Here is a 25,631-nt window from a genome sequence, read left to right as displayed (position 1 = left end):
GGCAATGGAGTGGAGCGACGTTGTGCTCCCCTGTGGCCAAAGCTGCCCGTTGAGGCAGTGGAATGGAGCGATGCTGCTCTCCTGTGGTCAAAGTGTGATATTGCCATGCTCTGGAAGAACAGCTGCCCATTGAAGCAATGAAGTGGAGCGATGCTGCCCTCCTGTGGCCAAAGTGTGATATTGCCATGCTCTGGAAGAACAGCTGCCCGCTGAGGCAATGGAGTGGAGCGACGTTACTCTGCTGTGGCCAAAGCTGCCTATTGAGGCAATGGAATCGAGCGATGCTGCCCTCCTGTGGCCAAAGTATGGTATTGCAACCAAAATATCCAACATTTTGTGCGGCTGTAACTTGGAACCAGGAAGCATAAGGAAGGCTGTTTGAGATCTGTGTCCTTGGGAAGCCTGAAAACCTGGGTTGCATTTTACATCTCCGTGTATGTTAAGTGCAGTTGTCAAGCTGCTTCCAACTTATGGAGATTCTTTGAATTAACGTCCTCTGAAACATCATACTGTTAACAGCCTTGCTCATGTTTTTGCAAACTGAGGGCCCTCGTGGCTTGCTTGACAGCAAACGATCAAAAGCCACTGGGGAGGGTTGGGTGGGGGGCAACACCCCTCTCACCATTTGCTTCCTGACTCCAAAGTGGCAAGCAACATTCCCCTGGGCATGTAAGAAAGGGCCATGATGAGATCTAAGTAGGGTTGCCAATTTCCAGGGGGGGGCAGGGGATCCCCCAGTTTGGAGGCCCTCCCCCCGCTTCAGGGTCATCAGAAAGCCGGTGGTGGGGGGGAGGGAAATGTATGCTGGGCACTCCATGATTTCTTATGGAGAATTGATCTGCAGGTATCTGGGGCCCTGGGGTGTGTGTGGGGGGCGTCTTTTGAGGTAGAGGCGCCAAATTTGCAGCACAGGATCCAGTGCCTCTCATCAAAACACCCTCCAGGTTTCAAAAGGATTGGACCAGGGGGTCCAATTCTATGAGCCCCAAAAGAAGGTGCACCTATCCTTCATTATTTCCAGTGGAGGGAAGGCATGTAAAATAAGCGTAGTCCCTTTAAATGTGGCCAGAACTCCCTTTGGAGCTTAATCATGCTTGTCACAACCTGGCTTCTGGCTCCATCCCAATGTCTCCTGGCTGCGCCCCCAAAATCCCCAGATATTTCTTGAATTGGACTTGACAACCCTAGATCTAAGCATCGATGCAACCCTTCCTGCCCTCCCTATTGTGATCTGCCCAAGTTCACAGAATCAGCACGGCTGCCTGATCATAACACCGTCCCGCCCCCCACCCCAAAGAGATACCTGGAGTCCTCTGTTGACCAACACCACCGGTGCCTCGTCATTGCTTGGAATCACTTCGATGGAGACTGTCCTTGGTTGGCTCTGCTGGTTGACCTCGGAGACGTTGGCCACCACTGTGAACCCATCTGTGAAGGATTCGCTGCCATCGTGCACGTACTGAATCAGCTGCTGCTCTACCTAGGTGGAAAGAAGAGAGCGACTGAAGGGCCTCGGATCTGGCTTTTGTTGGGGGCAGTTCGTTGCTTGTCCAGGAATGTCTACCCCAACTTGGTGTCAAAGTCTTGCTCAAGATGAAAACCACCGAGTCCAGCATCCACAGTGGTCACCATAGCCTTTTTTTTGTAGCAGGAACTCCTTTGCATATTAGGCCACACCCCCCGATGTAGACAGTCCTCCAAGAGCTTACATACAGGGCTCTTCTTACAGGGCCTACTGAAAGCTCCAGGAGGATTGGCTACATCAGGGGTGTGTGGCCTAATATGCAAAGGAGTTCCTGCTACAAGAAAAGCCCTGGTGGTCACCAATACTTCCTCAAAGCTGTGAAGTTTGATGAGCAAAAATTCTACTCCGTGAGCTACTGGCATGAAAGTTGTGAGCTTCTGCATAAATTAGTTTCCTCTAGGGCCATTTTTCCTAAGCGAAGACAAAAATGTGTGAGCTGGAGGCTAAAACACTGGGAGCTAGCTCGCACTAACTCAGATTAGAGGGAACACTGCTGGTCACTGAAATGTTTTCTGGGAAGCTTATGAGACTGGGTATTCAAAGGTATACTGCTCCTGCCAATGTAGGTTCCATTTAGCTGATCGGCAAGAGGTAGAGGCATCCGAGCGGTACTATCACAAAAAGAGCAATGCTGATTGGCCACAAATTTCCCTGGACTTAAATCCAAACATGACCTTATAAGTTTGCATTACTACCCAAACCTGATCATCTATGGACAGCCACCGATACCTGTCTCATTAGAACAGTACACCAGTTCAAAACATATCTGAAGACAAGGGAGGGGCTGTGGCTCAGTGGCAGAGCATCTGCTTGGCATGCAGAAGGTCCCAAGTTCCATCCCCAGCATCTTCATTTGAAAGGACCAGGCAGGAGGGGATGGGAAAGACCTCCGCCTGAGACCCTGGAGAGTCACTGCAAGTCTGAGCGCACAATACTGATTTTGATGGACTGAGGGACTGATTCAGAATAAGTAAAAACAGGAGGGGTAGCTAGAAAGGATGACAAAATTGGAAACTATCACAACCAATTTACTAATACAACCATCTAGCAGGGGTGTCAAACATGTGGCCCGGGGGCCAAATCAGGCCCCTGGAGGGCTCCTATCAGGCTCTTGAGCAACTGGCTGTCATCTGCTTCCTTCTCCTTCTTTCTTGCCTCCTTCTGCATCACAGCTTGCTTTGCCAGGCTTGCTCAATCACACAGGAGCTACAGAGCAAAACCTCTGTTTTCTTCATTGGTTGAGGCTCCTCCCATGGGGAGGAAGGGGGCGAGGGAGGGATAGCTTGCTTTGACAGGCTCTCTCCATCGCACAGCGGAGCTACTGAGCCAAGCCTCTCTTCCTTCTATTGGCTGAGGCTCCCCCCCAACCAGTCCCCTGGGGAAGGAAAGAAAGAGCCAGAGCTTCCTTTGCCCAGTTCCCTGGATCCCATGGGAGAAATACAAAGAAAGAACCTTTAAGACTAACAAGTGCTAATGTTTTAAGCATATTTTAATTTTTTTTTTAAAAAAAACCTTTAACTGTATTTGTGTCCTTCATACAGTTTATATCTCCGCTACCTGGCATGACATTTTATGATGCTCAAAGCCTGGCTTGACAAGGTCACATTCATGTTGGATTTGGCCCTCATAACAAATGAGTATCACCCCTGATCTATATTAAATTTTCAAGATATTAACAGATCTAGAAGAATTAGCCATGTTAGTCTGTTGCTGCAAAATAGTAATAGATGCATCTGGCGAAGAGAGCTGTGTTTCTCAAAAGCTTATGCTACAATCAATTTGTTAGACTTAAAGATGCTACTGGACTCCTTACTATATTTCAACAGTGGGTGTTATGTGTGATTGTTATGAAAGTTCTGACTATTTTTTAATTACTTGTGAATGCTTTGACTAATTCTGAGTCGGTATAAGGCAGTGTTGTGTGTTCAGGTTTGTGCATTCGTACGTTCATTTAGAAGTGATTGCCTTCCTACCTCAAACCAGGAGAATACTCGCAGGTTGCCCTCTTCGGGTCTTTCTGTATTCTGGAGAATCCCATGCTCCGGACCTTTAAGAACCACGAACTCTACGTTGAGAGCAGAGAAGTACGTGCTGGGAATGTTGAGGACGTCCATGGAGATGGGTTTGGTGCTCCCTTCTACGACAGTGATGTTGTGAACGTCCAGAGGAATCGAAATCGGGAGGATCTCCAGGGACACCACGACTCCCTCCAGGGTATCCACCCCATTGGCCGTGATGTCAACGGTGAACTGGTCACTCTGTATCTCCGGGTTGGAATGGAGATACAAGACTTTGCCTTCGTTGATGTCTTCTTGGGTAAAGGACTGAATGGGGTCTAAATTTGGAGGTTCTTCAGAAGTTGGACCCTGAGACAGGGCCACTAGGAACCCCGACAGAGGAGGGATGGTGACTGTGTAAACTATTTCCTGGGGAGGGACATCTTCATGTTGAACCTACAGGATGGGAAATGAAGAAGAGGAAATGCCTAGTGAGCCATATCCTAGAGAGAGGAAGGTTAATCAAGAACATAAGAGAAGCCATGTTGGATCAAGCCAATCAGGGCTTTTCTTTTGTAGCAGGGGCTCCTTTGCATATTAGGCCACACATCCCTGATGTAGCCAATCCTCCAAGAGCTTACACCATGGTACTATAGAGTTTTCCTCCCAAATTGCTAGAGTGTCCGGGAAAATTATAGAGTTTTCCTAGATTCTCCTTGAGCAGCCGGCGTGTGACATCGCCAGCATGATGACATCACTTTCGAGTGACATCATTGCACCGTGCATGCTTTGTACATGAGAAAACAGTCCTCCGCCGTGGGGGACTTGGTAACCCTAGCTGGATCATGGCCCTACGTATTCTTAGATCTGAATTAAGAATCCACAGTTAACATGTATAATGTAATCCAAACTAGAACCATTTAATTATTGCATACAATTAAACAAGGTGTCATTTATGAGAAAACAATTCCGATAAATTCTCATACAAGAAATGCTCGTAGAATGCTCATACATTTTCTTAGTCATGACTGTTTTCAACATATAGCACCTGGAATGGATTTTCAGCTAGACCAGTTTTAGGGAAATGTAACTTACCAGCAAGTAGTCATTCTTGATCTCCACGGCTTCTCCTTGAAGAATGTGGATCCTCTCATGATGAACAAAGTTGAGCGGGCTAGGGTGGGACCCTAGGGACACTGCGATATTCAGTGTGTCTTCCACAACCACCTGATTCACTTCCACAGCGAAATGGATCCTATCCTGGGAGTTTTTGCTCCCATTGTGCTGGTAAACCACTTCTCCTGACAGCAGGTCTTTCTGAGTGAAGGATGACACCTCCTGACCTCCACGAAGAACCACTCCCCCTTCGGGCGGGCCTATAATGCGAAAGAGGATGTCTTCATCGTTCCTGATGTCCATGTTGGTTTCCAAGCTGAGGATGGAAGAGTCAATGGTCCCTTGGCCACCTTGGTGGATGACTAAGCTGGTGTGGTTCTTGATTTTGAGATAAGGGTCGGAGGCCTGCACTTCGAGAAGCGTGGCAGTCTGGTGGAGGCCATCAGAGACCTGGAACTGGATCCAGCCTCGGTCAGCCCCTGAATGGACAAAAAGGATTTTCTTCTTCCTCAGGTCATCCTGAGTGAAACGATATACCTGGAGGCTTCTGTTGTCTACGGCAATTATGCTGCCAAAGAGAATGTCCTTCCTCACCAACACCAGTTGCATGTCCGAGAAGCCTGAGTCCTGGTCAACAAAGGCAAAGTCATCAGTGGTCAACAGGCGCTGTCCATGGCGCACCACGTTAAAGACTTTGTTCACCACCTGGACTGGCATGTGGTCATTCACGGGCTGAATGGAAACTCTGAAAACATCCCTCACTTCCTCGGCATCCAAATCCAAGCTCCCCTCATCTTGTCTGATGGCCACAAAGGGGATGTCGTCCTCCAAGGTCTCAGAATCATCATGCTGGTATACGAGACGGCCTTGGAGGATGTCCTCGTTGGTGAACTTTGTTACTGACTCTTTGACGGATGGCCAATTCCCGGAAGTTCTCCAGATCAGCCTCCCATGGGTTGGACCTTCTATCACTTCATACATATAATCCATACTGTTCGCAGTCTTGACAAACAAATGGTCCTTGGAAATTACAGCTTGTCCTCCCTCTAAAACAGACAAAAGGACATTGGTCAGTGTAGGTGCATCTGGATCTCCCCCGATATGTATTGTGTAAGTGTATACAGGTGAGTAGTGTTCCTCTGCCATGACACGGAACTGGAAGAAGTCTTCGCTCTCCCTTGAGTCTCGGATGGTTGCAGTGTAGCTCAGATGACGGTTTTGCAAATCCTCTTGCGTAAAACCAAAGCCCTCTGTCAGCCGACTGTCCTGGAGTTCAAGGTTCCCCTTTTTGGGCGATTGAACTATCAGGTAGTGGAAAAACGCTGGGCTGGAACCTGCCTCATCTAAAACTGCCTCCAGTTCGGCAGTAGTGATGTTTTTCTGCTTCTCATTCTTCATCTGGAGTGGGACCATTGTCTTCATCCTGATGGTGGCCCTCTTGATCCTGATGAGGAACGTGTTGTTCCTCAGGGTCTTCTGACCCACTTGGACCACAAAATGTACCTTCTCAATCACATCTTCTACAAGGTGCTCAGCGTCTGTGCTGAAATACTGGATGCGCCCTTGCTCAACCTCTTGCTGATGGAACGAGTCGACTTTCTTCCATTCCCCACCCACTGTCCCTTGCTTTTGGATCTCGCCGTACTGGAGGGGTGCAGTCAATCGATACAGGATGGGCACTTTTTGTTGGACTGCATTGGTTTCCACAGAGAGGTTGGCTGTAGTGATTGGAACGACCCCCCCTTGTGAGACAAAGAGGCCTGTGTTGTTGCGTACTTGGATGTCGGGCTCCATAGCAACCACCCTCAAGGTAGCTACCGGACTCATGACCATGCCGTCATTGACTTGGAAAATAAGTGGTGATGTAGGCCCACTTTGGTGGACGTATACCACATGGCCCGCTTCCAAATCTCTGCAGGAGAATTCCTCAATTGGGACTCCAGGATTGAAGTCATACTCCACGTAGCCTTCTTCCATTCTTTTCCCTCCAAGCAGCTGGAACCGCAAGCTATCACAAGGGGTGTCATCATCGAGAGCTTGGATGATATCTGAGTTGAGGACCTTGCTGGTGTGTTCCAGAATGACCATGAGGTCTCCGTGTGGAAAGACAACTTCAGGGGCATCATTGGTTGGGTTTATCTTTATAGGAAGCAGATATATCTGGCCTTGCCATAAACACTCTGGAATCCCTCTCCTAGAGGTGACGGTTACCTCTAGCAACACCTGGTCCATAGGCCCTTCAGAGCCGTCGTGGACATACTTGACTTTCCGATTCACGATGTCCAGTAGAGTAAACTTCCTTCTGTTCCTCACACTGAAGATGTCCAGCTCAAGCTGGCCATGCCGTGGATCTGAGGTGACTTTGAAGAGAACCTGGGACTGCCTGATATTAGCGCTGCCGAGGTCGATGGTCGGCTGGGTGTGGCGCCACTCCAGGAAAGCGGTGCCTCCTTCGGCAACAACCAGTGGGCTGACATGCAACAGTTTGGTGAAGTTAGCAAAGACCGGAGGGAGGTTGGGGTCTGGGCGACAGGGTTCCACAACCGGGCCCTGCCAATAATCTGGAGGAGGGCTTGTGGGAGCTTCATCCTGCTCATATGAATCATCATAGTCTGCAAACTGATCCAGTGTCCCGCAGCCGGCTGTCATGCCCCGAGTGACAAGAGCATCGCGCAGGCTCCTCTTCTCCAGGTTTATCCTCAGATCTTCCATGCATCCCACAAAGGAGCTGTTGGAGAAGTTGTTTCCTGAGGCAAAAGCCAACCGACGCTCCCTCAACCGGTTGGCGGCCTTCTCGTTCAGGCCGCCGACAAACAGTGGCCCTTGGAGATCGAGGTAGCTGTTGATGCCCTTGTTGGAGGTCTGTGAGGCGTAGTAGTCCACGAGAATTTCAAACCGGCGGACGTCCACATGGACCTTGACATAGTGTTCCTGTTCGTTGCTGAGGTAGATGTTGTTGTGCAGAACAACGGGCCCGTTCCCTTTCTCCACCACTCCCCTCAGGCGCCCGTCAAAGATTTCCAGATAGAAGAAGTCGTTCTGTAGCCCCGATTGGTAAATCAGGGGTGCTTGCTTCACACTGGTGGTTATTACAAACTCAATGGTCCCTTCTGCTCTTGCGCTCCAACCAGGGAATGCAATATAAGAATTTGGTCCCAAAAAGCCCAAGGGGTCATCTGACCCAGCAGAGAATTCTTCGCTGCATCCCTCTCGGACACCGTGGACTCTCTTGGCACTGGATCTGGATGCCAGGGCAGAGAGGACATCGTGGTCATTGAACGTCACAGCGTGGAGGCAGCCCCTGAAGGGCAAACTTGCTCCGGTGAGGTATGACAGGTCCAGACTCCCCGTCCCTCCCACGTAGAGGCCGTAATCGATATCCAGTTGATGCGGAGGAGCAGGGAGCACCACGGAAGCATTGAAAAGGCCATCCACAGTCAAGGACATCCGCCCGTTTGCCACCAAGAGATCAGCATCATGGATCACGAGGTTATTGAGTTGAGGCCCTGCTGGGGACTTGACCGTCAGTTCCTCTGAACCTAAGTCCAGTCTTGCCTAAAGAAAAATAAATGAGAGGGAAATGAGAGGAAGAACGATGACAAATTAGCAACACGCTTTATCGATTCTGAAGTTTTATACACTTTCTTTTAGTGATCTATCAGATTTTCTATCCTCCTCTTCCTACCTGACGGAATATACACATTCAGATTGTTTAGTGAGTATTTATTAGTAGTAGAAAAGAAGTACTTTTCTCCCTTTCTCACAATACAAGAACTTGTGGGCATTCAATGAAATTGCTGAGCAGTCGGGTTAGAACGGATAAAAGGAGGTACTTCTTCACCCAAAGGGTGATTAACATGTGGAATTCACTGCCACAGGAGGTGGTGGCGGCTACAAGCATAGCCAGCTTCAAGAGGGGGTTAGATAAAAATATGGAGCAGAGGTTCATCAGTGGCTATTAGCCACAGTGTGTGTGTGTGTGTGTATATATATATATATATATATATATATAAATTTTTGGCCACTGTGTGATACAGAGTGTTGGACTGGATGGGCCATTGGCCTGATCCAACATGGCTTCTCTTATGTTCTTATATTTGTAATTATAGAAGATTTCCGCATGGTGATTTTTCTGGAGGCTTTGGTCTTTAATGGCAGCATGGGTATTAGCCAATACCCCTGCAGGATCATAGCATATGCTGCAATGGATACATTTGATGTGTTCCTGAGTGCTTGGAGTAAAGCATCTTATAGCATCAACTGTGCTAAGAATATATCCAAGGAAGAGATGCACAACAGAATGCCCCAAACCAGGTATGGTTGTTGTGCAATGTAAAGATCACATGGCAAAACTTAGGGAGAACATCTTTGCTGACCTGTAACATGCCCCCGCGGAGTTCCAGCAGGAGATAGTCCGTCTGCCCTGCTGCTAAGAATAGGAGCCCACTCCGCTGGCTGGTGTAGAACTGCACGTGGAGTTGGACGGTGGGGTACGCTTTCACCAAGGGCATCTCCACGAAGCCATCTCCGAAGAACGACGCTGCAAGAGAAGAGGAGACGTTGAGAGAACGTACAACTTCCTGTAGCATCTCCAGCTGACTGACAACAGAGGGGACTGTCTCGAGATTGCCTAGTCCAGGGAAGGCCAAACTGTGGCTGGGGAGCCACATGTGGCTCTTTCAAACATATTGTGCGGCTCTTGACGCCTCCACCATCCCATTGGCCAGCTTCGAGAAGGCATTTGTCTCTTTAAATCACTTCTCCAAGCCAAGCCAGACAGCAGCTTGGAGAATGCGTTCAAAGTTAAAAGTTGCTTTTTTTCTACATCTCCCCCCCTACCCGCCACCTATTTGCCTTCCTGCCTGTCTTGGGGCCCTCAAACATCCGGCATTTGTGTTTTGTGGCTCTCAAACAGCTGACATTTATTCTATGCGGCTCTTATGTTAAGCAAGTTTGGCCACCCTCCTCCAAGTCCAATGAATCAGATTCTCCTTGGCCAATTTTGGGGGTGGAAATTCCCTAGGAAAGTCCTGACTGGATGGCCTGGGCTAGCCCATTCTCATCAGATCTCAGAAGCTAAGCAGCGCTGACCCTGGTTATTACTTGGATGGGAGACAACCGCCAAAGGAGTCCAGGGTTGCTATGCAGAGGCAGGCAATGGCAAATCCACCTCTTTTTGTCTTTTGTCCTGAACTGGATGGCCCAGGCCAACCTGATCTCATCAGACTTCAGAAGCCAAGCAGGGTCATCCCTGGTTACTACTTGGATGGGAGACCATCAAGGAAGTGCAAGGTTGCTCGGCAGAGGCAGGCAATGGCAAACCACCTCTGTCTGTCTCTTGCCTCTGACCAAGATGGCCCAGGCTAGCCTGATCTCATCAGATCTCAGAAGCTAAACAGGGTCAGCCCTGGTTCATAGTTGAATGGGAGGCCACCAAGGAAGTCTATGCAAAAGCAGGCAATGGGAACTCATTTATCTTTGTCTCTTGCTCGAAAACTCTGTGGGGTCACCACAAGTGAGCCACCGCTACCCTTATTCTCTAAGAAATCTTCAAAGTCATCCAGTCTCTCTGCCGTGTTGCCTAGGAACCAAAGCTTAGGGCATTTATATCAGGGTTGCCAGCCTTCAGGTGGAGCCTGGAGATTTCCCGCTTTTACAACTGAACGCCAGCCAGCAGAGATCAGCTCCCCTGGAGAAAATGGCTGCTTTGGAGGGTGGACTCTATGGCACTGTCCCAGCCTGAGGACCCTCCCCTACCCAAACCCCGCACTCTCCTGGATCCACCCCCCAAGTTTCCAGGTATTTTCCAACCCAGACATGGCAACCCTACAGCCCTAACTTGGTCAGTGCACAGCTTGCCTTCATAAGGAACTATGGGAAACGTAGTCTTTCTGAGGCCATTTGACGGAGAAATCCCAACAACATCCAAGTTCCCCGGGTTCCTTGGGGGCAGCCATAACAGTTAAACAGGTTCAAAACTGATCTAAATGTGAACTGTAGATGTGTTAACAGATTTTGGTATTTTGGGATCCCACAACTATTGTGGATGTAGATGAAAAACTCAAAAGTATGAATTTTCCAAGAGCCCCTCCCGACTGGCCCATCAGTCAAAGGAACTCATCAGGTGGGTACACAAGATAGGGCCTTTTTGGTGGCAGCCCCACAATTCTGAAATTATGTGCCCTCTCACTTGGTCTCCAGGAGGCAGCTGAAGACGGCTTCATTTAGGGCTGTGCTTGATTAAAAGAGTCCTAAATTGTGATTTTGGTTTTATATAAATGTTGAATGTACTCTGTTGTATGCATTTTATTTATATAGAAAACTGCCTTGAGCTCCATAAGGAAGCTATTAATATTTTAAAAATGAATGTTTTTTTTTTTAAAAAAATAACAATAAAATTAAGATAATCCCAAATCATGCAATACCAGTCATCAACACTAGATGGTGCCGTTAATGCTCGACAGAACCATAGAGAAAACCCTATTTTTTCACTCATCTGTTCATCCTATTGTACAGTTTAGCCCGAACAATCAGCTGATGAAATGATTTATCAGCAGATTGTGCACATGAAGATGCCTTATGCTGAGTCAGCCCACTGGTGTGAAGTCAGTGTTAAGTTGTGGTTAGCGCGCTGGAACTGGACCAGGGAGCACTGGGGTGAAGCTGAGATCTTCTATATTCAAAGCATGCATCATATGAGACAGAAGGGGAAATGCTAGGAGCTCACCAGGTATCTAGGGCAAATTTGTCTCTGCAGAATCCTCTGCCCCAGATAGCTGGTTTGCTCTGGACCATTTCCTCTCCCTCTTTTTCGCATTGCAGGGGTCTGCAATAATTAGGGTTGAAAGTCCCCTGCAACCTCTGGCGGGGAACTGTTTTCGCACGCGAAACATTGTGTGCCGGCCGCTCTAGGAGCTTCTGGGAAAGCTCTATGGTTTTCCTGGCCACTCTAGCAATTTGGGAGGGAAAACTCAATAGAGTTTTCCTGGAAGCTCCTAGAGCAGCCATTGCACGATGTCGCCAGTGTGATGACATCACTGCGAGTGATCTCGTCGTGCTGGCGATGTTGGGGGAAGACCCCCCCCGCCAGCGCAATGCGGGCCGGCAGGTTGGGAACCTCCAGGGTGGGGGAGCCCCCTTCCTGACCCGGGAACTTGGCAGCCCTAGGCAATCGTTAACAACTCAACAGCCAAACTGGATCCAAATTCAACAAAGAACCAGTAGAAGGCAGCTCATTTGAACGTATAAGAGAACATGTTGGTCAGGCCAATGGCCCATCCAGGCCAACACTCTGTGTCACACTGTGGCCAAATCCCAGGTGCCCTCAGGAGGTCCACCAGCAGGGCCAGAACTCCAGAAGCCCTCCCATGGTGGCCCCCCAACCATCAAGAAGACAGAGCATAAAACATAAAAGAAGCTACGCTGGATTAGGCCAACAGGCCATCCAGTCCAACACCCTGTATCACACTGTGGCCAAAACCCAGGTGCCCTCAGGAGGTCCACTAGTGGGGCCAAAACTCTAAAAGCCCTCCCACTGCTACTCCTCAAGCACCAAGAATACAGAGCATCACTGCCCCAGACAGAGTGCTCCATCTTAGCCACCTTGTGGCTAATACCCACTGATCGACCTCTGCTCCATGTTTCTCCAGTCCCCTCTTGAAGCCGTCTGTGCTAATAGCTGCCACCACTGCAGCAGTGAATTCCACATTTTAATTACTGTTTGAACAATTTGAAATTATTAAACCTTGTCCAAGTCCAGTAGCCCTTAAAGACCAACAGATTTCCAGGGTATAAGCTTTCAAGAGTCAATTGTAGTTCCAGCAGATCTCCAGGTGCTACCTGGAAGTTAGCAACCCCGTCAGCTGCTTGTTGGGGAAATTTGAACTAACCCCTGCTCACCGCCATAGCTAGCCCTCTTCTCCTCGATTCTGCCTCATCTCTCTAGAAAGTCAACCAAACATTCCCTATGGAAGCTAAGAATTTGCTATTAGGAATATTGCCTAATAAATTACCAAAAGTTTTGGAAGAGTGTCTAGAATCATTTATGCAGCAAAATGGAAATCAGATGTCAGTCCAAGCTTAGAAGAATGGGGAAATAAACTTGTGGATTACATAGTAAAAACATTATTTGAGAAACAGATCAATTTTGACATCTGAAGAGAGATATAGGGTCCGTATAATGCAAGCAGCAGAGAAATTTAGAACGAGAAACTGTCTAAAAATTGTATATAAATGTATTGCAATGCATATAAATGTATTGCAACGCAGAAATAGAATAAGTTTTGAAAATAAATGTATAAGGAAGTAGATTGTGAACAAAAACATCTTTTATTTTTACTGTGAGATACAAAGTAGACTTTCCTTTAAACTTTGGTATATGAAAAGAATATGTAAGTTAATAATATAGTTACAAAATAGATCAGTTAGGAAATCTGAAATTTAAAATGTTGGATGTAAGGACCGTTGTGCTTTAAAGAAAATGTCTTTAAATTATAATGACCGGGATGTTAGCGCAGAGATACCCTTTGTTCTGGAGCACCAGTAATGCATAATAACCTTTGATTTATATAATTTGTTCTATAACCCTTCTTTTCCTTCTGTAGCCCTTTTATACCATTATCTTGTTTTCTAATTTTTTTAAAAAATCAATAAATAGAAAGCCGTCCAAGCTAAGGATGACAATTTGGGAGTGTGGCTTCTCTGCAGTTCTCATTTTGTTTCTGATTCTGGCCCTGCTGGATCTAAGTTGCTTCTCTCTCCTGCCTCTAAGTGGCCACCGCTGGGGACTGTGTGGGGAGAGAATGATGCTTGGAGCCAGCTTTTCTCTCCTCCATCTCTTTACGACACATCGAATGGCTGAATGGAACTGGGTCACGACGAGGAGAGAAACAGAGCAGGGGAGAGCGATCCATCTGCGGCCGCCGGAGTATTAACACCGTCAACCTCCTGAATGGGTTCCAGGCGGAGGGAATACAAACGATCCGTTGAAAGAAGCCCGTTCGTCCTGCCACACAGGAAGGACTTCTCTCTCCAGCCCTGGCCGACCACACACAGGAGGAGTCGAATCCAGAGCATACTTGGAGGTTTGAACAGGTGCAGATTTGCTCTTCCTCTCTGGGTAGAATTCAGGGCTGGCTCATGTTCTTATGGCCACAGGAATAAACAGATCTCAAAGGGGATTGGATAGATTCAGGGAGGAGAGGTCTATCAACGGCTACTAGCCCTGGTGGCTGAGGGGAACATCCAGTAAGCCTCTGAATCCCAGAGCCAGGAGGCAGCCTCAGGGGAGAGCCTCAGCTTCTCCACCTTGTTTTGGCCCTCCAGAGGAACTGGTTGGCCACTGTGTGAGACAGGAGGCTGGACTAGACGGACCACTGGTTTGATCCAGCAGGGCTCCTCTGATGTTCTCAGGAACGCCTCAGCCTCCGTGCCCTGCTGTTGTCCCACCAGAAGAACTGGATGGCCTCTGTATGAGACAAGATGCTGGACAAGATGGACCCCTGGTCTGATCCTGCAGGGCTCCTCTGATGTTTTAATGGCCAAGCAGTGTTCTTCGATGGTGGATCTGGGGAGGCATCTCCCATCTTATATGCCCAGTCCCTCTGTTACCTGGGAAGGAAAGGAAAGGTCCCCTGTGCAAGCACCAGTCGTTTCCGACTCTGGGGTGACGTTGCTTTCACAACGTTTTCGTGGCAGACTTTTGACGGCGTGGTTTGCCATTGCCTTCCCCAGTCATCTACACTTCCCCCCCAGCAAGCTGGGGACTCATTTGACTGACCTCGGAAGGATGGAAGGCTGAGTCAACATCGAGCCGGCTACCTGAAAACCCAGTTTCCACCGAGGATCAAACTCAGGTCGTGAGCAGAGCTTAGGACTGCAATACTGCAGCTTTAACACTCTGTGCCACGGGGCTCTTGTTACCTGGGAAACCGAGCAGCAGATTTCTCCTTCCTTTCCCCTAGGCATGCCATAGCAGGAGCTCCTCTGCATGTTAGGCCACGCCCCCCTGATGTAGCCAATCCTCCTGGAGCTTACAGTAGGCCCTGTACTAAGAGCCCTTTAAGCTCTTGGAGGATTGGCTACATCGGGGGGGGGGCGTGGCCTAATATGCAGAGGAGCTTCTCCTAGAAAAAGAGCCCTTCAAGTGCTCCAAGTAGGACCTGGGGATACCCCAGAATTACCTCTCCAGATAACAGAGATCATTTTCCCTGGAGAGCATGAATGCTTTGGAGGGCAGACTCTCTGGCATTGTACTCTACTGAGATCCCTGCCCTCCCCAGGCTCCACCCCCAATCTCCAGGTCTTTCCCAAACAGGAGGTGGCAACCCAATGCCCCCCCATCCCAATGCCAGAGGCCGGGGGAGGGGGAAGACCCAGCAACGCTACTTTGGGAGACCTACAGGCCTGATTAACAAAAGCGAAAGGCAGTCGAATGCGTTCAAGCCGATTCCTTTCCCTCCATCTGTTTTGACTTTTCACTCACCAAGTAAATCTTTCCGTCTTCTAAACAGAACGGATTTGCACAACTGTTCTTTCCCTGCTGCCAAGGAACTTTTGGCAGGCCTCGGGCAGCCGAGAGCCACGTGCGGCTTCGGCAGCGGGGAAGGGCCGCGGCTTTGAGGCGGGCTGTGAGCCTCACAAGCGTTCGGTCTCCGGCATCCCTGGTTAAAATGATCTGTAGGCAGTTGGCCTGGGAATGATCACAGAAAACGCAACAGCAAGCCAGAGAGCGGCAGTGCAGACTTTTGATTAGGCAGTGACAGTCATGCACATAGGAAATACACACATGAAGCTGCCTTCTGCTGAATAAGATTCTTGGTCCATCAAAGTCAGTATTGTCTACTCAGACTGGCAGCTGCTCTCCCAGGTCTCAGCAGAGTTCTTTCACATCACCTCCTGCCTGGTCTGTTAAACTGGCAATGTTGGGGATTGAACCTGGGATCTTCTGCATGCCAAGCAGAGGCTTTGCCGCTGAGCCATGGCCTCTCTCCATCATTGTAGATGCCAGGGTCTCAGGCAGAGGTCTTTCCCGTCGCCTATTGCCTGGTCCTTTCAACTTGGGATTGAACCTGGGACCTTCTGCATGCCAAGCAGAGGCTCTGCCGCTGAGCCATGAACATGGGAAATTGAAGGTTCCACATACATTTCTACTGTGCACCATTCCAGGGAAAGGAGCTCAGGATGCTGCTGAGCTAGAAGAATCAATAGAGCAAGCTGTTATTGTTTTAAACTGATGTGGAAAAAACAAGATTAAAAGGAAGAGTAAATGAAAATGCTTTATTTTTCTGACATCCTTCCTTCTTGTGCTGGGTCTTCCTCCCTCCCTCCCTTCCTCCCTCCCTCCCTCCCTCCCTCCGTTTTTTTTGTAGCAGGAACTTCTTTGCATATTAAGCCCCAAACTCCTGATGTAGCCAATCCTGCAAGAGCTTACAGGGCTCTTAGTACAGGGCCTACTGTAAGTTCCAGGAGGATTGGCTACAGCAGGGGGTGAGTGGCCTAATATGCAAAGGAGTTCCTGCTACAAAAAAAAGCCTTCCTTCCTTCCTGTTCTGCCACTTTCTGTCCTTCCTGTTCTCAGTTGCTTCTCCTCCCTTCCTGTTCTGCCATTCTCCTCCTGCCTTCCTTCTGTCTTAAAAAAGATCCTGCGTGTTCTTGCCTGTTGTACTGGCTGCTTGTGAGCTGTGGAAAAAATGCTTAGAATAAACTCAGCTCGGCCACTTATGGAGTTTACAGCAGCGGCCAGGCACTTCCGAGAAGAACTTTCCCCGCTGCCCTTTTCCCAAGGGAGCCCTTGGGCCTCCATCATTTCCTAAGCCGTGTTTGCGTGCCTCTATTAAAATTCCAGGCGGGCTTCTGAGATCGAAGGCAGACCCTGATGAAGTCAACACATCTGACGCCGGCCGGCCACACGACAACAGAATCCATCTTAAAACAGTGCGCTTCTGAGTGCCCCACGAGCAAGAGAGATGACGAGCTGTCTGTCGAGAGATCCCCTGTAAATATTACGTCTTTGAAACAAATCTCTTTTTGGGGGGACTGAAAAGGTCACCGATGACGCTCTCGATTCGCCCAGCCCGGGAAGAGAATGCAAGCTCTTTTCACTTTGACTTTTCACATGTCCTTGCGGATCCAAAAGGCCGTCTGCTCTCGAGCTGGGCTGTAGGGCAGTGTGCTTCTCTTGAAGCGGACGATGCTACACACCAGCTTTGCGTGGCCCTGCTGTACCGCCTTGGCGGCTGCTTGTCTGTCCATTCAAAGGGACTGCCTTTCTCAATCACCAGGCAGCCGGTAAGCCTGGAAGGGATCCGAGGTTGTCCCATAAAGTGAAAACCTTGTTCCTGGCTAACCAGCCGGAACACTCCTGAGTTCCACGCACAGCTCAAACATGTGCCTCAGGTCACTTCAGACATGAAAACGTTCTTACGGTACTGCCCACAAGCTGTGTTTGGCTACAAAGGCCCTTCTTTTTGTGTCCTCACATTTGGAGGTAAAGGTGAGTAGGAATGAGGAACAGGGCCTTTCTGGTGCTTGCTCCAGAGCTTTGGAACACTCTCACTTTTGCCTTTGCTTGGTGGACTTCTCTGGATGTGTTTAGTGTCAGATGAAGGCTTCCTTTTCGTTTGTTTCTTTCAAATAGCTTTTCATTAACATTTAGGGTCGCCAATCCCCAGGTGGGGGCAGGGGTCCTCCGATTTGGAAGCCCTCCCCTTGCTTCAGGGTTATCAGAAAGCGGGGGATGGGGAAGGAAATGGCTGCTGGGCACTCCGTTATTCCCTATGGAGACCGATTCCCATAAGGCAGGGGTGGGGAATGTCAGGCCCGAGGGACGTTTATGGCCCTTGAGATCACTTGGTCTGGCCCTCGGGTATTACTGGGCCGAGCACCACCCCTCTTGTGGGCATTGTGAAGGACTGCTGCTGGGGTATGTGGGTGCCTTTAAAGGTCTGCTGGAAACAGCTGAAGGGAGGGAGGGGTGGCAGGGGTGGGGGGTGGGAGCCAGTTACCACCAGTTCAGTTTGCACATGATTATCCCAGATGGTGTAGCCTAATATGCTAATGAGTGTGTGACCTAATATGCTAATATTAGGGGATGTGGTCTAATATGCCTGGACTTAGGCATTTGCCTAGGGTGGCAGGTCGGGGTGTGTGTGTGTGTGTGTGTGTGTGTGCTGAATTAGGCTCTTCCCACATGACTTCAAATAGAAAAACAATGATTTGCGTTAATTTTGCTGGCCTGAATCGTTCTCCCTCGGCAGAGCACTGTTTTTTAAGTTGATAATTTTGTACGGCCCGCGAATGATGTTATAAATATCCAAAGAAAAAAGGTTCCCCACCCCTGCCATAAGTTATAATGGAGAATTGATCTGTGCTTATCTGGGGATTTGAGGGGGGCTGTTCTTTGAGGCAGAGGCACCAAATTTTCAGCATAGCACCCGGTGCCTCTCTTCAATTCACCCTCCAAATTTCAATTTCAACCCGGGGGGTCCAATTGTATGAGCTCTAAAAGAAGGTACCCCTATCCTTCATTATTTCCAACAGAGGGAAGGCATTTAAAAGTTGTGTAGTCCCTTTAAATGTGATGGCCAGAACTCCCTTTGGAGTTCAATTATGTTTGTCACAACCTTGTTCCTGGCTCCACCCCTAGTGTCTCCTGGCTCCACCCGCAGTGTCTCCTGGCTCCACCCCCAAAGTCCCCAGATATTTCTTGAACCGGACCTGGCAACCCTAGTCCACTCTGCTCCCTTTTCAGCATTGCCCAAAGCAGCTAAGGCCGGGCTTCTCTTCAGCATACCTGAAAGCCCTCTCGTCTCATGACAGGTCGAAGGAAGCCACTGCTTCTTTCCTGGCGATTGACAGCGGAGCGTGGCCATGCAGTTTGGAAATCCACCAACTCTTTGTGTCCCTGGGAGATTAGTCTGGAGTGCCTGTCGCTTTTATCTGCCCAGGACGGTAAAGGTCACCCGTCAGCCTGCTCTCCCTGGGCACAGACAGCTGCAGCAGGACGGCCATGTCTGAAAACGTTCCTCTCTTCTTGAGTCGGGCTGGCTCTTGCTTTCCAGGGGTGCAAGCCATTAAGGGTCACCCAGTGGGGAGCAGGCTGTTCCAGTGTGCATAAATTTTTTAAAAAAACCACCCACAGCCACATTTTTGCCAAATTGTGCCCTAAGTTATTAGCACAAGAGGGCAGGGAAGGATTCCCCTTCGGCTTTGTTTTTACGCCAGCGTTTTCCTGGCGTCAGCCCCTCCCTGTTCCCTTTCCAGCACTCACGATCAGGGCTTTTTTGCAGCAGAGTTTGGTGCAGTGGTTAAGTTGTAGTTTGGTGTAGTGGTTAAGTGCGCGGACTTTTATCTGGGAAAACCAGGTTTGATTCCCCACTCCTCCACTTGCAGCTGCTGGAATGGCCTTGGGTCAGCCATAGCTCTGGCAGAGGTTATCCTTGAAAGGGCAGCTGCTGTGAGAGCCCTCTCAGCCCCACCACAAGAGAGCCAGTTTGCTGCAGTGGTTAAGTGTGTGGACTCTTATCTGGGAGAACCGGATTTGATTCCCCACTCCTCCACTTGCAGCTGCTGGAATGGCCTTGGGTCAGTCATAGCTTTCATAGGAGTTGTCCTTGGCAGCTGTTATAAGAGCTCTCTTAGCCCCACCTACCTCACAGGGTGTCTGTTCTGGGGGGGAGGGGAAGGTAAAGGAGATTGTAACTCCTCTGTCAGATTCAGAGTATAGGGCGGGATATAAATCCAATATCTTCTTCTTCTTTGCTTATTAAGCCACATGCCCCTGATGTAGCCAATCCTCCTGGAGCTTTCAGTAGGCCCCGTACTAAGAGCCCTGTAAGCTCTTGGAGGATTGACTACATCAGGGTGTGTGACCTAATATGCAAAGGAGTTCCTGCTACAAGAAAGAAGCCCTGATCATGACCTTGACGTTGCGCTCATGGAAGGCAAGGAAAGCCAGGCTCGTTCTCGCAAGACCAGACTATCTTTCTTCAAATCAGTAGGTTTTCTTTGGGTCCCCGGAACGCACAGGCGTGAATGCTCTGTTGAGGTCTTAGCGGACTTTGCAGGAGCTCGTGAGCTGGCGATTGCGTGCAGGATGGGGGGAGGGTGTTCCGCTGCACTTGTGCAAGTATCCCTTCTAAGCACATTGATTTTGATGCACACAGTGTCCTTGGCAGAGGGCTCACGTATGATATCTCCCTCCCTCGTGGTAATGTCACCATTTAATTCTGCACGTTAAATAGCTTCACTGCAAGGTCCGAACAGATCTGATGTGAAAGATCACTCATCAAGACCTCTCCTCTTTCTTTGGAAAAAAACTTCTCCGCAACAGCAGGTGGGAAACCTCTGATTCTGACTACAGCAGAGACAGCGACGAAGGGATGTGTTTAAGCCAGCCCCCTTTGCCCTGTTTCCCTGATTGAAACTACCTTGTGTCATTCCTATTAGTTCCATGGAGAAGGGGGCAAAATAGCTACGATACAAGTATCAGGCCCCCCTGACCAAACCAATAGCAGCTTCAGGAGGTAATTTCAGGGGGGGGGGCTGCTTTCGCAGCATGGATGTTGTGGGCATCAACTAGATCTTCCCGAGTTGCCAAACTCCAGGCAGGGTCTGTACGTCTCCTACGATCAGATTCACAATGGAGCTCCAGTGCTCCCTCTAAGCTGTGAAGTCTTGTGAGCACAAATTCTACTTTTTTGAGCTATTGGCATTAAAGTTGTGAGCTGCTGCATAAATAAGTCTGCTCGGAGGATGTAGGGTTGCCAGCCTCCAGGTGGGGCCTGGAGACCTCCCACTTTTACAACTAATCTCCAGCTGGCAGAGATCAGCTCCCCAAGAGAAAATGGCTGCTTGGAAGGGTGGAGTCTATCGCAGTGTACCATGCTGAGGACCCTCCCCTCCCCAAACCCTGCCCTCTCTTGGATCCACCCCCAAAGTCTCCAGGTATTTCCCTACACAGATCTGGCAACTGTATTCTCAAGCTAAGACAAAAATGTGTGAGCCAGAGGCTAAAAAAACTGAGCTAGCTCCCACTGACTCAGCTTAAAGGGAACACTGTGAGTCCAGACTACAGAGATCAGTAACACTGGGGGAAATGGCAGCTATGGATAATGGACTCAGTGGCATTATACCCCGCTGAGGTCCCTTCCTTCCACAAATGCCATTGTCCCAAGGCTGCACCCCCAAATCTCCAGCTATTTCCCAAATCAGAGTTGGGCATCATAAGAATATAAGAGAAGTCGTGTTGGATCAGGCTAATGGCCCATCCAATCCAACACTCTGAGTCACACAGGGGTAGGGTTGCCAAGTCCAATTCAAGAAATATCTGGGGACTTTGGAGGTGGAGCCAGGAAACTTTGTGGGTGGAGCCAGGAGATATTGGGGCGGAGCCAGGAACAAGGGTGTGACAAGCATAATTGAACTCCAAGGGAGTTCTGGCCATCACATTTAAAAGGACTGCACATCTTTTTAAATGCCTTCCTTCCATAGGAAATAATGAAGGATAGGGGCACCTTCTTTTGAGGCTCATAGAATTGGATCCCCTGGTCCAATCTTTTTGAAACTTGGGAGGTATTTTGGGGAGAGGCACTAGATGCTATACTGAAAATGTGGTGCCTCTATCTCAAAAAACAGCCCCCCCAGAGCCCCCGAACCCACGGATCAATTCCCCATAATTTGTTATGGGAATCATTCATGGAGGTGCATAATGGCTGTGGGGGCGGAGCTTCCCCCGCTGGCCAGCTGGCTGGGGGAGAGGGGAAGCCTGTAAAATCAGGGGATCCCCCTCTGGGACCTGGAGATTGGGAAGCCTACACAGGGGCCCAAACCCAGGTGCCATCAGGAGGTTCATCAGCAGGGCCAGAACTCCAGAAGCCCTCCCGTTATTGTCCCCAAAGCAGCAAGAAGACAGAGTGTCACTGCCAGACAGATAAAAACATAAGAGAAGCCATATTGGATCAGGCCAATGGCCCATCAGTCTAACACTCCGTGTCACACAGTGGCCAAAACCCAGGGGCCATCAGGAGGTCCAGTCCACCATTGGGGCCTGAACTTCAGAAGTCCTCCCACTGTTGTCCCCCAAGCACCAAGAATCAGAGCATCACTGCCCCAGACATAAGAACATCAGAGAAGCCATGTTGAATCAGTCCAATAGCCCACCCAGCCTAAGATTCTGTCACGCAGTGGCCAAAACCCAGGTGTCTGCTTTTTTTTAGAAAAAAATGAGAAGAGTCAGGGATGGATCCCTCATATTGCAATTTGTCTCTGGGAGGGAATAGCAAAGGCTGAGGTTAGAAACACGGAGAGATATATTTTCCTCAGGGTGCGCCCTTGTCGTCGTGTTGCTAAAAATACTTTTGTGCTCCCTGTTCCAAAGGCCCCTTAGGAAAGCCACTTCCCTCTGCCTCCTCAGCGCATGAGATCGGCCTTTGCAGTGCAACGCAAACCCCCCCCCCCCCAGCCCTTCCATGTCACACTTTCCAGACTCACGGCCAGCAGCAAGAACATTACAGACTGTGGAGGATTTCTTTCTTTCTTTTTAAAAAAAAAACTAGCTTATCCACTGGACGCTACCCTTTTCCTCAGCTTCCTTTTCTCTTGAGATGGCCAAGAGCTCCTGTGTGCTTTTAAAGGCCCTTCCAAGACCTGGAGCACCTGGAGATCTGCTATTTCAGTTGATCTCCAGGCAACCGAGATCAGTTCCCCTGGGAAATGGCTGCTTTGGAGTGGGGGCTCCATGGCGTTATTCTATGAACAACCAAACTTTCATTTATTCGGGATTTATATCCCGCCCTGAGCCATTTGTGGGAAGGGCGGGATATAAATCCCAAATAAAATAAATAAATAAATAAAAAATTCATGGATTTCAGAGCCAGAACAGAAGTTGTCTGTGTTAAAGGTGACAAAGTGGGGAACCGCAGGATACCCTGGAGCGGGTGAAAACACCATCCTGATGCAGCTGCCTAAGCAATGTATTGTGTTTGGCCCAGGGCTATTTTTTTTAAAAGAGACCGCCTAGCAGGTACTCATTTGCATATTAGGCCACACCTCCCGACAGCACCATTGCTTTGCAGAGGGCTTTTTTTGCAGAAAAAACCCAGCAAGAACTCATTTGCATACTAGGCCACACCTCTTGACACCACCATTGTTTTGCACAGGGCTTTTTTTGCAGAAAAAGCCCAGCAGGAACTCATTTGCATATAAGGCAACACCTCCTGACAGCACCATTGCTTTGCAGAGGGCTTTTTTTGCAGAAAAAGCCCAGCAAGAACTCATTTGCATACTAGGCCACACCTCTTGACACCACCATTGTTTTGCACAGGGCTTTTTTGTAGAGAAAGGCCAGCAGGAACTCATTTGCATATTAGGCCACACCTCCTGATATCACCATTTTGCACAGGGCTTTTTTGTAGAGAAAGCCCAGCAGGGACTCATTTGCATATTAAGCCACACCCCTGGATGCCACACCAGCCAGAACTATGTTCCTGTGTATTCCAGCTCAAAAAAAGCCCTGATGTTTGCCACAGGAACCAAAGTGACACCCAAACTCTTACTTCCCTGCACTTAAGGTTACCAACTTTTGCTTGGGATATTCCTGGAGATTTGGTGGGTGGAGCCCGGGGAGGGTAGGGTTTGGAGAAGGGAGGGCCCTCCGCAGGGTATAATGTCACAAAGTCCACCCTCCAAAGCAACCATTTTCTTCAGGGGAACTGATCTCTGTAGCCTGGAGATGAGCTGTAATTTCACGGGATCTCCAGGTTCCACCTGGAGGCTGGCATCCCTAGGTGCAGCCTGGGGAGGATGGGGTTTGGAGAGCGGAGGGGCCACAGCATGGCACAATGCCGTGGACTCCACCCTTCTAAGCAGCCATTTTCTCCAGGGGAGCTGATCTCTGCCAGCTGGAGATCAGTTGAGAAAGCAGGAGATCTCCAGGTCCCACCTGGAGGTCGGCAACTCTAACCCCTGGAGGAGACATCACAGACGTTGGGACCTCTGTTCTCTCTCACCCTAACCTACCTTGCAGGCTTGTTATGAGGACAGTGTCAGTAGGGCTTTTTTTGCAGCAGGAACTCCTTTGCATATTAGGCCACCCCCCCCCAATGTAGCCAATCCTCCAAGAGCTTATAGGGCTCTTTGTACAGGGCCTACTGTAAGCTTCAGGAGGATTGGCTACATCAGGGGGGAGTGGTCTAATATGCTATAAAAAGAGCACTGTTGGTAGGAAACCATTTATTTTAAGTTCACTGCAGGAAGGACCGAATGAAAAAGGCCTAGCTAGAGAAACCTGGATATTTTGGAGCTGAAGCAATAGGAAGAAGGAAGAGCCCAATAGCACCTTAAAGATTAAAGAAAATGGGAGCAGGGTAGGAGCTTTCGTGAGTCACTGCTGCCTTCTCCTCCTGAGTTCTCCTGGGAAATGCCTGCGAGATATATATTCCAAGCGATTCCTTCCAGGCACAGCCTTTTATGTGCATGCCTCAGCCGCTGCACAGCTGTTCGAATGAGGATTGGGTGAGAAGTCAGAAGGCAAGTTGTTTGTTCTTGGCCCCCTTTGCTCGAGGAACAGCTCGTTACGAAACTGGAGCCCTGGAGTGACTCCTGAAGTCAGAGATTTTTCTGGCAAGAGAAAGCCACATTCTTGCAAGGAAAAAAAATATTTCTGAGCTCTGTGCATGTCTCAGCTGGTTGTTCACCTCAGTTTCGGGAGCTGACACAGTCAGACGTTTGAGTGGGACACGCTCTGTTCCCAAACGGTTGCCTGTCCCCACACTCTGCTACCCGAATTGCATTTCATTACTAGGGTTGCCAGCCTGGAGATCTCCCGCTTTTACAACTGCTCTCCAGCTGGCAGAAGAAGAAGATGATGATTTTGGATTTATATCCTGCTCTATACTCTGAATCTCAGAGTCACAGAGTGGTCACAATCTCCTCTACCTTCCCCCCCTCCAACAACAGACACCCTGTAAGGTGGGTGGGGCTGAGAGGGCTCTCACAGCAGCTGCCCTTTCAAGGACAACTCCTGCGAGAGCTATGGCTAACCCAAGGCCATCTCAGCAGGTGCAAGTGGAGGAGTGCGGAATCAAACCCGGTTCTCCCAGATAAGAGTCCGCGCACTTAACCACTACACCAAACTTGCCACAGCAAACTTAACCAGTACACTAAACAGAGATCAGTTCCCCTGGAGAAAATTAGAACGAAACACACTCTCCCCGTTTTGTAGCTACATTAGCGTATTGGACTACTGGACTACTGTAATGCCCTCTACTTGGGGCTACCTCTGTACCGGACTCGGAAGTTACAGCTGGTGCAGAACGCGTCGGCCAAGCTACTGTTAGGGCTCTCGAAATGGGAGCACATACGGCCGGGGCTGCGCGGACTGCACTGGCTACCAATTATCTACCGAGTCCAGTACAAAGTGTTGGTTATCACCTTTAAAGCCCTATATGGCCGAGGACCAGCCTACCTAAGGGACCGTCTCTCCCCATATGAACCCCAGAGGGCACTGAGGTCAGTGGGTAAAAACAAAATGACCATCCCTGGGCCGAGAGAGGTCAAACTCCAACATACTAGAGTACGGGCCTTTTCAGCGGCTGCACCGGCATTATGGAACCAGCTTCCGGAGGAGGTGCGGGCCCTGCGGGACCTCGGCCAGTTCCGCAGGGCCTGCAAGACCGCCCTTTTTAGGCAAGCCTATAATGACACTGACTGCTGAGTTGCTTGGTGTAAGAACCGCCATCCATAATACTACCTAAACTGGCAGAACCAGCGCCATAACAGCTCTATCGCTGCCAGATATACTCATATATATTTAGTCTAATGAAAATCATGTATTTTAATTTAACTGACTGGTTTTTATGTTTAATTTTAATTGTTAAATTTAAAGTTTTATTATTTATGTTAATGTGTAAGTTGTTGTTAGCCGCCCTGAGCCGCCTAGGCGGGGAGGGCGGGATAGAAATAAAAGTTATTATTATTATTATTATTATTATTAT

General features: G+C 49.1%; 2 protein-coding genes across 2 annotated transcripts in view; both read right to left on the bottom strand.

Moving 5' to 3' along the window:
- Positions 1-25,631, bottom strand: part of SNUPN (snurportin 1) — a 385,834-nt gene that overhangs the window by 137,620 nt on the left and 222,583 nt on the right. The window lies entirely within an intron of this gene.
- Positions 1-25,631, bottom strand: part of CSPG4 (chondroitin sulfate proteoglycan 4) — a 119,229-nt gene that overhangs the window by 21,254 nt on the left and 72,344 nt on the right. Inside the window, exons 2-5 of the mRNA XM_060260061.1 lie at positions 9,015-9,178; positions 4,618-8,193; positions 3,499-3,978; positions 1,304-1,480 (exon numbers count right to left, since the gene is read on the bottom strand). Of these exons, the coding sequence (XP_060116044.1) occupies positions 1,304-1,480; positions 3,499-3,978; positions 4,618-8,193; positions 9,015-9,178 (4,397 nt within the window). The remainder of the gene's footprint in view (positions 1-1,303; positions 1,481-3,498; positions 3,979-4,617; positions 8,194-9,014; positions 9,179-25,631) is intronic.

Source organism: Heteronotia binoei, chromosome 19, assembly GCF_032191835.1.
Source record: "Heteronotia binoei isolate CCM8104 ecotype False Entrance Well chromosome 19, APGP_CSIRO_Hbin_v1, whole genome shotgun sequence".
NCBI lineage: Eukaryota > Metazoa > Chordata > Lepidosauria > Squamata > Gekkonidae > Heteronotia > Heteronotia binoei.
The sequence above is the reverse complement of the archived record's forward strand: the minus strand, read 5'-3'. Positions and strand labels throughout refer to the sequence as shown.